Raw genomic sequence first — 13,396 nt, 5'->3', positions numbered from 1 at the left:
TGTTCATTCAGCAAAACTTCATTAGAATGTCTTATTACAGAATTCTGTATACCTGCACAGTAGCACAAAATCACTAAAAATATTTTGAATGTTTTCAACTAAAACTAATTATAATTGTTAACAAGCTTAAGTCCTGAAGTTACATCCTCACAATGCTTGACATAAGAAACTACTGTACTCATGTCAGCATCCGCCTTCGCATTGCAGTCATAGCTAGGCGGTATATGCAGACACGGTTCCACCGATATACCCCGATGGCAAGCTGGATCCTTGTCCTCCCAATTCTCAGGCCTATATAGGATCCAAGGCTTCAAACCTCCAAGTCCTTGTGCTACATAGCCAAAGGTTGACCAAGAGCTAGTCACCAACATGTTACTCAAACTTAACAGATTCATTTCAACCCATGCCTTCAAATTGTGCGTGTTATCGCCGAAATGTTGGTACTCTTCGTGGCTAGCTTGGTAAACCCTGACAATCTCTCCCGTCGTAGTCGGAAATGTCCAATACATGTTTTTGATATTCTCATAGAATTCTGAATGTAAAGATGCTATTAATATTGCCTTTGATGTCTTGTTTTTAGTCGGAGATGGCCCTACTAGTTTTTGTTTATCTAGTTTTGGCAGAAAATTCTCCTGATGCATACAAGATAAGATTTGATCGATGACTTTCTGAAATGGAATTGCATTCGAGTTGAAGATTCTGACTTGCATACCGATTCTTTCGTCTGCGTTTTCTAAGTAAGATTGATAAAACCTTGTGATAAGTCCCCAAGCTTTATTTGAAGGGTGGAAAATATATCTTACCAAGTGATGGAAAACAGATTCTTTGTCAGGAAACATCTTTTCTAACTCTTCCCGGAAATTTTCCATCAAGAACATAGACGGAACAAAGTACTCATCCGATACTAAAATCAACCACGGGACTTTTCGGAGAAGATATTGATTTTTGTTGCAGTAAAAAAGCTTGTCGAAGAAACTAACACCCGAAGCTAGAAAAATATACAGATGCGACAAAGAAAAATCCTTCGACGAATCAACCAAATTGTTCATCAGCATGTTTCCGAAAGTATCCGGATGGGTTTGATTGAATATCCTGAATTCGGTTTTTAGTGGAAAATCCTGCGGCAATAACCATGAAGTGTCAGGAAACGGCTCACAAAAGAGATCAGCCATGTCAGGTTCGTGTTCAACGAGCAAAACTTTGTCAGTAAGAAGAGCATAGAGAAAAGCTGAAACCGTAGTTAGTATCCTATTCCCCAACCCGGCCTGCCCTGTCCAGACTATGTAATTGCACTCTACAGGACTTGAAATGTTCCTGAAGAGCAATTCAACTGTCCTGTTATAGGATTCTGAATAAGGCTCACATTGCTTGTGAAGTTTTTCGTAATTCCGTAGCTTCAAAAGGAGATATGGAGAAGGCTTTTTTGATGATGGTTTTCGGAATAGGAAAAACTCGCTTCGACTTAAACACGATTCCTGATCAAATCCTGAAGCCAGCAATCCGTCAAGCAGTACATCATCAGAATTAACAGGTTGCAATTCTAAACCTGCGAAAACAAAAAAGGAATATCCGAAATCGATCAGATTTATTTTCCGTCACCTTCTCGGGAAAGTACTGCGAAATAGACAAACATTGTTACATACCAATACCACCAAGAACCTCAAAATTGGCAATCAGATTGAACATGTGATCCTTGTAATTCACCGACAGAATGATTCCGAGAGATAAAGCTACTAAACAAGCTATGATAAAGGTACAAATCATTGTACTCGACCTGAACAGTTTCTTGCCGGATTTTTCTTCGACGATCAGATCTCTGCACTCCGGTAGACCAGAAAATTGAGTTGATTCTTTAGAAATTTTAGAGCGTTTCCCCTTATGGGATTCATTATTAGTTCTGTTATCTTCATTCTTAGGGCTAGAGAATAGAGAAGCAATAAAAGATGAAATTGAGACAGAAGACATGGTTAAAACAAATGAAACTACAGGTTTCTGTATAAAATAAGAAAAACAAAACCCTTTATCTAGGCAGCACGGACACCGACACGGAAAGCGGGATACTTGAATACAGATATAAACATGGCGAAACAATGTTATTTTGAGGTTTTCTATATAAAAAATGAAATTCAGTGTCCTAATCGTCAAGCATTTGAAACATTTCTGAAACAGAACATGTTAGATTGAATGAAGTTTCCGTGCTAGTACCTATTACAGTTAATTAAATGAAGAACTCAGCATGTCACAATTTTGGGAACTATACTAAAAAAAGGGAAGAAAAAACAGATGAACTCAAGAAACCCTAATCAGAAACTTAATTGATAATAATAATAGAGGAAATTTTTTTGATGAAGCAACAAAGAGAAAATAACAAATGTTTCGGCAAGACTTAGGGGGTAGAAAGACTAGGTATTTAAGACGAAATATAATATCTTTTGTTGACTCATTGATAGTATCTAAAATTCAAATAAAACAAATAAAACAAAAAAGGAAATAATAAGACTGAATTGTTTGAGATTTACGAGCTTTCTTTTCAGTTTCTCTCTCATGGTGAAGTAATTCTGTAAAATGTAAATGTTCTGATATGGAATTAGTCTTGAGGGCTGACGTTTAGATGGATCTTTTATGGGCCGGGTTTTGGCTGGATCCAGCTGGGCTTGAGAGTTTTTAAGGTAAGTTCAAAGATTAAGACTCAAAGTAAATAACAATCTTTAAAATTAAATTTTGGGTTTTTTACACAAATCCCCCAAAAGTGCTATACCTTTGTATTTTTCCTTCAGTATTTTAATTTTGGCAAAAATCTCTCAAGAAAAAAGAAAAAATTTCAGAAATCTCCCATAACCAAAAATTAATTGTTTTTATAATAAAATTGGACCTTTATGCCCCTTTCTCCAAACTTGTCAGAGAAGAAGACGTTGGATCTGTGAATCTTAAACGCTGGGCATACTTACATGGAGTTCAGTGGCGTCCGACAGAAGTTTCATGGAGGTCCAACGGCGTCCAACGATGGTCCAACGGAGGTCCGTCCGTTAAGATATTCAAATTCAAAGCGATGGTTTAAAGGTCCGGCGGAGGTCCGACATGCAGAATTTGTTGCTTTTTGTACTGCCTTCCTCTCTTACACAAACGCAGCAGTAGGAAAAATGACAGTGTTCGATAATTTTGAAACTAGACAATATGTTTTCTTGATTGATTATCAAGATGGAGTTTCACAGTGTCTTGTCGATGGCTCACATGCCGATGACTTAAAGACGGCGCGTGACTTTCTTGGCGAGCCTTTTTTTAACTTAATTGGTGTAGTGAGATTTAAAGCTAAGAAAGCAATGTCTTATTGCGCGGTGAATGGCCAAAGGAAGTTAAAGTTGAGTTAAGCATAATCACTTTAAATCAGGTGTTAATGCTCTGCTTTTTACTTCTCATAATGGAATTTAACACTTGTCAGCAAATTATAGCTATGTAGTAATTGGGTGTGAGACATAGTTTTGATTTATTGATTTTTAAAGAAGTTGGTTGTTTTGGATTCTTTTTAATCAGTTTATATGAATAAATTTTAAAAAAAAATTAAAAACAATGTGACTATGATAATTTAATGGCTTAATACATAGTTTGACCCCTGAATTTATACTCTTTTACCCATCTAACCTCCAAACTTAACGTCTCACCTATCGAACCCCTGAACTTGTTAAATAATCCGATTTGACCCCCGAACTTGATAAATACGTAAACATTGAACCCCTTCGTACACAATTTCTTCTAGAACGTTTCAAGTGACAGGTGGACACGAAGGGTTCAATATTTGCATATTTATCAAGTTCAGGGGTCAAATCGGATTATTTAACAAGTTCATAGGTTCGATAGGTGAGACGTTAAGTTTAGGGGTTAAATGGGTAAAAGGGTGCAAGTTCAGAGGTCAAACTATGTATTAAGCCATAATTTAATTTTACGTTTTACTAGTCTTGTTTTCATATTTTTGAAATAGTTATGAAATTGTATAGCTTGATATTTATAGTAGGTTTTTGTGAAAAATGATTATGTAACTATATTTTGGTATTTTTCATATTTGTGCTTCTATTTTCGTACTAATTGAGTAGATTTAATTTAATTTTATAATAAGTTTAATTAGAATTTAGTTTAAATACATTCGACTTAAAAAAGATATTCAATATGTATATTATATAAAATCTCAAAATTCTCTCAATATAAAATGTCAGTTAAAATTATAAAGAGTAATAAGACAATTTTTATTAATAATTGAATTTATATAGTTCAATTTATATAGGTTCACATAAGGTTCACATAAGGTTCACATCAGGTTGATTTTTGATTTTATAAATTGTCAAATACATTTCACTTAAAAGAGATATTCAATTTGTACATTACACTAAATCACAAAATTCTCTCAATATAAAATGTCAGTTAAAATTGTAAAAAATAGCAAGATGAATTTTATTAAAAATTGAATTAAGGTAGTTCAGTTGATATAGGTCCACATCAAGTTTACATCAGGTTGATTTTCGGTTTTATAAGCTATCGAATACATTTCACTTAAAAAAGATATTCAATTAATACATTACACTAAATTTTAAAATTTTCTCAATATAAAATGTCAATTGAGATTGTAAAGAGAAGTAAGACAACAAGGTAGTTCATTTGATATAGATTCACATCAGGTTCACATAAGGTTCACATCATGTTGATTTTTGGTTTTATAAATCGTCGAATACATTTCACTTAAAAAAAAATATACAATTTGTATATTTACACTAAATCTCAAAATTCTCTCAATATAAATGTCAATTAAGATTGTAAACAACATCAAGAATTTTTTTACTAAAAAATGAATCAAGGTAGTTCAATTGATATAGATTCACATCAGGTTCACATAAAGTTCATATCAGGTTCATACATAACTCATATTTTAACTCAAATCAATACCAACTACTCTAATTTGATTTTTCAGCCAAATTTAGCACGGATCTCATCAAAGTTTGCTTCCCTGTCACTAATGTTATCATCATCAGTTGTATTTCACCTTTTAGGCATGTAAAAGAATAAATATCTATTAAGGAATCGTAGTTCAATTATATATTACACTACATCTCAAAATTTTATCTAGATAAAATGTCGGTTAAGATTGTAAATAACAGTAATACAAATTTTATTAAAAAAATGAACTAAGATAGTTCAATTGATATAGGTTCACATCAAGTTAACATCAGGTTGATTTTCGGTTTTATGAAATGTCAAATACAGTACACTTAAAAACAGACATTCAATTTGTACATTGTGCTAAATTTAAAAGTTCTCTCTATGTAAAATGTCATTGAAAATTGTAAAGAGCAGCAAGACAATTTTTATTAAAAATTGAATTAAACTAGTTCAGTTGACATAAGTTCACATCAGGTTGATTTTCAGTTTTATAAACTATTAATTATATTTTAATTTAAACAATTATTCAATTCTTATAATATACTATATCTCAAAATTCTTTCTATATAAAATATCAGATAAGATTTTAAAGAGCAATAAGACAAATTCTATTAACAAATTATAATAATTATTTCTATTAAAAATAATTAAAAATAGAGTACATTAAATTAAAAAAATCTATCACTTTGCAATTGTATTCTGCAAGGCTAATTATTAATTTCTTTATAGGACTTCTTAAAGCAAGAAGAAGCTGCAACTAATAAATATAAAAATAAAAGTAGTATGTTGTTGATCAATTAGCTTACAATATCAGGAAAATATCTTTTGCTCAAACCAAAAGTGAGCAAAGGAAGGTAGAGTATCGCAGTAATTATTTTCACTATATGAAAATCTAATGTGTAAACCTTAAAACAACACAGTTCAATGTAAATCACTTTTTATTTTTATTGAAGAATGAAACAGGTTTCATCATTGACGATGAGATTGAAATTGTGCCATCATTGACATACATTTGCTCCAGCTTCAATTAGCTTCTTCAAAGATCTAATTTTTCCAATCATAGCAGCCAAAAAAATAGAATCTAAATAATTCAAAATCAAACAAATCAAGATTATAATCAAGAAAACCACAAAACAAAATTTACCCAAAAACTAAAAAAAATTAGCTGTTTATGACGATTAACAACATAATTGTTCCAACAGCACAGAAATAATCTAAAAACCAAAACAAAAAATCAATCTTTAGCATTTTTCAGAACCATTACATAAAAATTTCAGTTAAACCCACCATGAAAAAATTGTTCGTGAAAATCGTAAAACCGCAACTTCAAATCTGGCCATTGACAACAATAATATGAAGTGGAGACTGACGATCATAAGCAGTAGTTTGATGAACAATGGGTTTCTCTTAATCACAATCTTTAAGATGGTAGAGGAAGTAAAAGATAATAACGATTATAAGCTGTCACTAACCTTTCAATGAGGGTAAAATAGTACTAAAATCATATTGAGGTATGCCATGAAAACAGATTTTAAAAAATGAGAGATTGTTGCAAGAAAAAAATTCTTGAGTCACTAATATAAAGTTTTTAAATTTTGGGCGATTTAGTGTAATTTTCTCTTAAATTTTTATATTATTTTTATTTAAAATTCGCTGATAAACTAATATTTACGTTTATTTATTAACGTATGTGAGGAAATGAGAGTTAGTCATGACTAAATTAAATAAGAGCACAGTAGGAAATGCTTTCCCGATGAATAACAAAAATAACCAATAAATATAGTTTTCACTACACTTTATGATAAATAAATATGTATGGAATAATTAGGTGTACTTAACTAAACATTAAATAATTTTTTTGGACTGTAAAAGGTATGGAATTTAAATCCAAGTCAAAATTAACATGTAAAGAAATGAGAGGAGTAATTGTTTTTCTATACATAGATCAAAATATTTTTCTTTTCTCACTTACAGAAAATCAGAAATTAATATAAGACTAACTATACATAAAATTATTGTAAAGGGTTAATGAGCCTCAATCCTGAAGATGAATCCTCACAATGCTTGACATAAGGAACCATTGTACCCATATCAAATTCTCTTTTATTCTTGCAATCATATGAGGGTGGTATATGCAAACACGGTTCGATTGATTTGCCTCGAAGACAAGCCGGATCAGAATTTTTCCAACTTTCCGGCCGGTAAAGTATCCACGGTGTCAAACCGCCGAGTCCTTGAGCCACGTAACCAAATGTAGACCCTGAGCTAGTCACCAACACATTACTCATACTTAACAAATACATTTCAACCCATGCCTTCACATTATGCATATTATCCCCAAAATGTTGATACTCTTCATGGCTTGGTTGAAAAACCCTAATTACTTCTCCGTTTCGAGTCGGAAATGCCCAATACATTTTCGACAAGTGCCCGTAAAATTGTGGGTATAATGATGCTATTAGTATAGCCTTTGATGTTTTGTTTCTTGGATCAGAAGCTATCAGCTTCTGTGTATCCACTTGTGGAAGAAAATTTTCTTGAATTGTAGTACAAGCTAAAATTTGATCAATTACTCTTTGAACTGGACTATCCTTTTGATTAAAAACTCTAATTTGCATACCAATTATTTCTCCTGATTTAGCTAAATAAGAATCATGAAATCTAGTTATAAGTCCCCATGCCTTATTTGAAGGGTGAAAAAGATATTTACCCAAGTGATGGAAAATAGTTTCTTTGTCAGGAAACATCCTGTCGAGTTCTTGTTGGAATGACGGAATCAGGAACAAAGATGGAATGAAATATTCATCCGATCTAAACACGAGCCATGGAATTTTTCGAAGAAGATCGTGGTGCTCTTCGCAATAAAATAGCATATCGAATTTAGTAAGACCATAAGCTAAAAATATGTATAAATGTGAAGGTAGTGGAAAATCGCTTGATGCGTTAAAGACATTGTTCTTCAATGTGTTTCCAAGCGTATCCCCGTTCCATTGATTGAATTTTCTGAATTGTTTCGGAAAGTTACGAGGCAATAACCACGATGTGTCAGGAAATGGCTCGCAAAATAGATCACTCATGTCAGGATTAAATTCAACAAGCAGAATTTTATTGGTAAGAAGACTGTAGAGAAATGCTGAAGCAATGTTCAGCATCCTGTTCCCGAGGCCGGCTTGAGCTGTCCAGACTACGTAATTGCACTCTGCAGGGCTAGAAATGTTTCTGGAATCAAGTAACTTAAGTGTAGTCTTATACAATTCCGTGTCAGGTCCGCAACGCTTGTGAAGATTTTCGTAGTTACGGAGTTTGGATATGAGATATGGAGAAGGTTTTTTTGGTGAAGGTTTTCGGTACAAGACAGATTCGAATCTACTTAAGCAGGATTCCTGATCAAATCCTGAAGAGAGTAGTCCGTCGAGTAGTATATTATCAGAACTAATGCTTGCAGGTTCACGTTTTGGCTCTGTAAAAGGTAAGGAGCAAAATAATAATAAAAATCAGTTAAGTTTCTGTTACTTTCTCATCAAACTGATGAGATATTTCAGATCATTAAGGTTAAAATCATAAGTGGTACCGAATATTTGCTCTATGTTTCAGTTTCATATCAAAATTTCAATATATATCAAAGTGGTACCAAAAATTTTACTTTTATTGAGGCGATACTATCTCATCGCTTTCAGATCTGATATGGAGACACGTTGAAACATATTCTTAAAATATAATTTCATGTCGGTTGCCATATCAATTGCCACCCGATGTGACGCCTTAAGTAACACCATACTATTAATCCGAAAGATTAAAAGTATGAATTGAATTTTTTTGGCCGAGTTGAAATTTTGATACTAAATTGGAACATATGATAAAAGTTTAGTACTATTTAAGCTTTTAACTCGAGATTATTAGTGCTTACCTGAACCAATTTGTGTGACATTTAGAGCTTTTCCTCCAAGAACCTTGACTTCTCCAATTAGATTGAACATTTGATCTTGATAATTCATTGATAGCATGATTATAAGAGGGAAAGCTACCAAACAAGCAACTAACCTCATCGTGCTCGGTCCGAGTATCGTCATATAATTCGCTTTCATTATCGGAGATCTGAACTCCAATAAACCCGAAAAAACTTCAGATTTTATTTGATTCAGAGAAATACCTGATAGTTAAATCTCCCTTGCCTCCGCATATGATGATTGTTCTTGAAACTGAATGCATATAATAAGTCTTGATCTAATGCTGAACTATAACCTAAAAAAGTCAAACGTAGAGTTTTCTAATTAAGTTGCTTCTAGGGAATTAGAATACTTTGAGTATCAGAGAAATCAGGAAAAGGGCGGTTTAATTTATTTTAGTTTGTTAATTATGGAAGTAATTAAATATGCATGTGCCTTTATTTGTTACTTAAGATATATATTATTTTTGGTCCAACTACAGAAATGTGTGAACTTACATGCATTATAGAATATTCTTGTCATAATAGTTTCAATGAATCGTGATTAATGAATATAATTCACAGCTCTATAAAGTGTAGCCTATAACAAAAATTATGGTTTAATAACATATGCAAGCACGGGCAAAACTGCCGGAAGGACGAACATATCTTGATTTAACAGTCATTAGTTATTTTTTATTGTCTTTATATCTCTTTCTATTAATTTTTTAAAAATTTTGTCACTTCGCCCTCCTGTCTCATCAACGGTTATTTTTCTCCTTCTCGTCTTGTTTTATTTTTTAATTTCGCCACCGTAAAAGGCGATCTTTCTAAAAATTGGTAGTTTTATAGTTCTGTACTCGGACGTTATAAGAAACCTGTAATCAATTTTTGATTTAAACCAAAAAAATTGTACAATACTCTTCTTGTAGTCAATAAAGAGAAAAGAATCATTCCAGTACACAAACTTGTGCCACTGACCCAATTTAATCAACTGAGGCCAAGTAGATTCAAAACTTTTTAAAAATCAGAACAAATAGAACTAAATGAGTCAAACTGAGATTAAATAATGAGAATCTATAAAGAGTAACTTGCTAATTAAGTAAAGTAGTGATTATTGTTAGTTAGTTAGAAGGTTGTTAGAGTGTTTTTATTACTCTACAGTAGTATGTATTGTGGCTAGAGTAAGCTCACTTGCTTGTATATAAACTCAATGAGGTTAATGAATAAGTAACTGATTCATTTTACCACAATTACTTTCTTTCTCTGGAATCAGTTAACATGGTATCAGAGCTGGAATTTTTTCAGTAACTGCCGATTTTCTTGTCACTTTCTAGGCAACCAAACACTATTGACCCATTCATTTTACTTTGGAATTTCTTCTCCAAATTCACAGGATCTACTCTCTAGATCTTCACCTTCCTAAATATACAAGTTTTACAGCTTGATTCACTCTCTAGCTACTACATTTCTCACAATCAGATTCTTAAATCTTGATCCATTAATGGCGTTTGCTTCACAAGTTGAGGATTCAGCTTCTCCTTTCTATCTACATCCTACTGAGAATCACAGCTCTGTGATTGTTCAACCAGAGCTTACTCCGTCCAACTATGCTACATGGAGGAGATCATTCTTACTTGCTGTTTCTATTCGAAACAAGCAAGGATTCTTGGATGGATCCATTGTCAAACCACCTGAAACTAATGTTCAATTCAGTGCTTGGACCAGATGTAATAATCTGATGATCACATGGCTGTTAAGGTCAATTTCTCCTTCCATTGCTTCTACAGTTTTCTTTATGGATAATGCTCAGAAAATTTGGGATAAATTGAGTCAAAGGTTTTTACAACCAGATGATGCAAAAATCTGTCAGTTACAGCAGAAATTATGCACTTTAACTCAAGGTACTAATTCTGTTGATACATATTATACTGAATTGAATGCTATATGGGAAGAGCTTCAATGTTACAGACCTATGCCACATTGTAGCTGTGGGAAATGCAATCAAGATTGCTTTCAGAAGTTCACTGATTTACAGCAGAAAGACTATGTGTTTCAATTCCTTAATGGTTTGAATGAGACTTTTCAGAACCAGAGATCACAGGTTTTGAACACTAAGCCTTTTCCCAACATTGATCAGGCATATAACATGATTCTAAGGGATGAAAGCCAGAGAGCTTTGTTTTCTCAGCAACTGAATTTGGGAGATACTGTTGCTGCAATGGCAGTAAGAAAACCAAAACTTGATATAATATGTAGTCACTGTGGCAAACAGGGACATGACAAGGATTCTTGTTTTAAACTTCATGGATTTCCTCCAGGCTTTAAGTTCAAAAATCCAACCAGGAACCCAAATTACATTCCTAATAAACCTCCAGGTTCCTATACATCACAAGGATCTCAAGGTTCTAATGCTTACCATAATAAGTTTACTGCTCCTACAGGTCCAAGAGCTGCTTATAATGTGCAAACTCAATCTCCTGAGTATACACAAGTGACAAATGAGACTTCCACCAGTTCAAGTTCTTTCAACTTGACTCCTGAACAATTACAGAAATTGTATGTGCTCTTGAATGAAGCTCCATCTGGTCTGCAATCTTCTGCAGAAGGTACAGCACCTGCTTCTTCAAATGGTATGCATATTTCTCACTCTATTTATGCTGCTATGAATGTATGTTCTGGAAAAGTGCATGACAATACATGGATAGTAGATACAGGAGCCACAGACCATATTATATGTTCTTTAAGTTCATTCACAACCTACAAGCCAGTCACTAATTGGTTTGTTCATTTACCTAATGGAATGAAAGCACCTATCACCCATGTAGGATCTGTTCAATTATATTCTACACTGGTTCTTCAGAATGTCCTGTTGGTCCCTACATTCAGCTTCAATTTACTCTCAGTTAGTAGATTGACAAAATGCAGAAACTATGGCTTAATGTTTCTTGCTGATTATTGTCTGATACAGGACCACATAACCATGATGAGGATTGGTCATGCTAAGGTCATTCAGGGACTCTATTACCTTCAGCTTAATAAGGATGCTAATAGTCAAATAGTTAGCAATTCAGTCCTTACTAGTTCTGTTAATTCTGTTGTATCCTCAGACTTGTGGCATTGCAGATTAGGTCATCCCTCAAAGCCTAGAATGCAGTTTCTTCAATCTGAGTTGTCTATTTCTGATGTTGCTTTAAATAAGGTCTGTGAAATTTGTCCTATAGCAAAACAGCAAAGATTGCCATTTCCTGTTCATACTCCTCATACAAGTTCTGTTTTTGATCTTGTTCACATGGATGTTTGGGGTCCATATTCTGTTGCTGACATGAATGGAAATCATTATTTCTTGACAATAGTAGATGATTGGTCCAAAGTTACTTGGATTTATTTGCTGAAATACAAGTCACAAGTTTCTGCCATAGTGTCTAAGTTCTATCAGTTGATTTATAATCAGTTCAATAAGTCTATTAAGATGATTAGAACAGACAATGGCACAGAATTCATTATGGCAGATTTTTATGCTGAAAAAGGAATTATTCATCAGACTACCTGTGTGTATACACCACAGCAGAATGGTGTACCAGAGAGAAAACATCAACATTTGCTTAATGTGGCCAGATCATTGCTATTTCAAGCTCATCTGCCTCTGAAATTTTGGGGTCATGCCATCCTCACAGCTGCTCACTTAATCAACAGAATACCTACTCCTATTTTAAACAATATGAGTCCTTATCAAAGATTGTTTCAGCAGAAGCCAGATTACACTTCTTTGAAAGTCTTCGGTGCTTTGTGTTTTGCTACTAATGTTGATCCACATAAGAAGAAATTTGATCACAGAGCTAAGAGATGCATATTTGTTGGTTATCCCATGCATACTAAAGGGTACAAAGTCTATGACTTAGCTACTGAAGTCACCTTTATATCCAGAGATGTTCATTTCTATGAAAACATCTTTCCCTTTCAAACCATTCATACTTCTGAATCTTCTACTACTGTTCTTCCTAATATCCCACCATACAATTTTTCGAATGATTCCTCTAATACCTCATCCACCACAGTTCCTTCTTCAATTCCTCTTAGAAGAAGTCAAAGAGCTCATAATATCCCTTCTTATCTTTCTGATTACCACCACACCATTTCTTCTTGCTCCACTTCTTATCCTATTCAGAAGTATCTATCCCTTTCTAAACTGTCTCCTTCTTATAAATCATATGTGCTTCAAATTTCTTCTCACTATGAACCTAAGTCCTATAAAGAGGCAGCTTCATACACTCACTGGCAACAGGCTATGACAGAGGAATTAACAGCTTTGGATCAGAATAATACCTGGTCCATAGTTCCATTACCTGCAGATCAACATGTAGTTGGATCAAAATGGATTTACAAAGTCAAAACTAAGGCTGATGGCAGTATAGATCGTTACAAGGCACGTTTGGTGGCCAAAGGTTATACACAGAAGTTTGGTTTTGACTATCAAGAAACGTTTAGTCCAGTTGCTAAACATACTACAGTTAGAGTTTTCCTGGCTCTAGCTGCTATTAAAGG

General features: G+C 33.5%; 2 protein-coding genes across 2 annotated transcripts; both read right to left on the bottom strand.

Moving 5' to 3' along the window:
- Positions 1-57: 57 nt before the first annotated feature.
- Positions 58-2,288, bottom strand: LOC126656468 (galactoside 2-alpha-L-fucosyltransferase-like). Its single transcript, XM_050351043.2, has 2 exons — positions 1,644-2,288; positions 58-1,546 (listed from the first exon to the last, which is right to left on the bottom strand). Exons 1-2 carry the CDS (start codon positions 1,963-1,965, stop codon positions 105-107), a joined length of 1,764 nt encoding a protein of 587 aa, XP_050207000.1. The 5' UTR covers positions 1,966-2,288; the 3' UTR covers positions 58-104.
- A 4,511-nt stretch (positions 2,289-6,799) lies between these two features.
- LOC126656477 (galactoside 2-alpha-L-fucosyltransferase-like) lies at positions 6,800-9,053 on the bottom strand. The gene is made up of 2 exons (XM_050351055.1): positions 8,834-9,053; positions 6,800-8,386 (listed from the first exon to the last, which is right to left on the bottom strand). The coding sequence occupies exons 1-2, from the start codon at positions 9,009-9,011 to the stop codon at positions 6,939-6,941; spliced, it is 1,626 nt and encodes a 541-aa protein (XP_050207012.1). The 5' UTR covers positions 9,012-9,053; the 3' UTR covers positions 6,800-6,938.
- Between the last annotated feature and the right edge of the window lie 4,343 nt (positions 9,054-13,396).

The sequence above is a fragment of the Mercurialis annua genome, linkage group LG7, assembly GCF_937616625.2.
Source record: "Mercurialis annua linkage group LG7, ddMerAnnu1.2, whole genome shotgun sequence".
NCBI lineage: Eukaryota > Viridiplantae > Streptophyta > Magnoliopsida > Malpighiales > Euphorbiaceae > Mercurialis > Mercurialis annua.
This window is presented reverse-complemented; position numbering and strand designations above follow the sequence as displayed.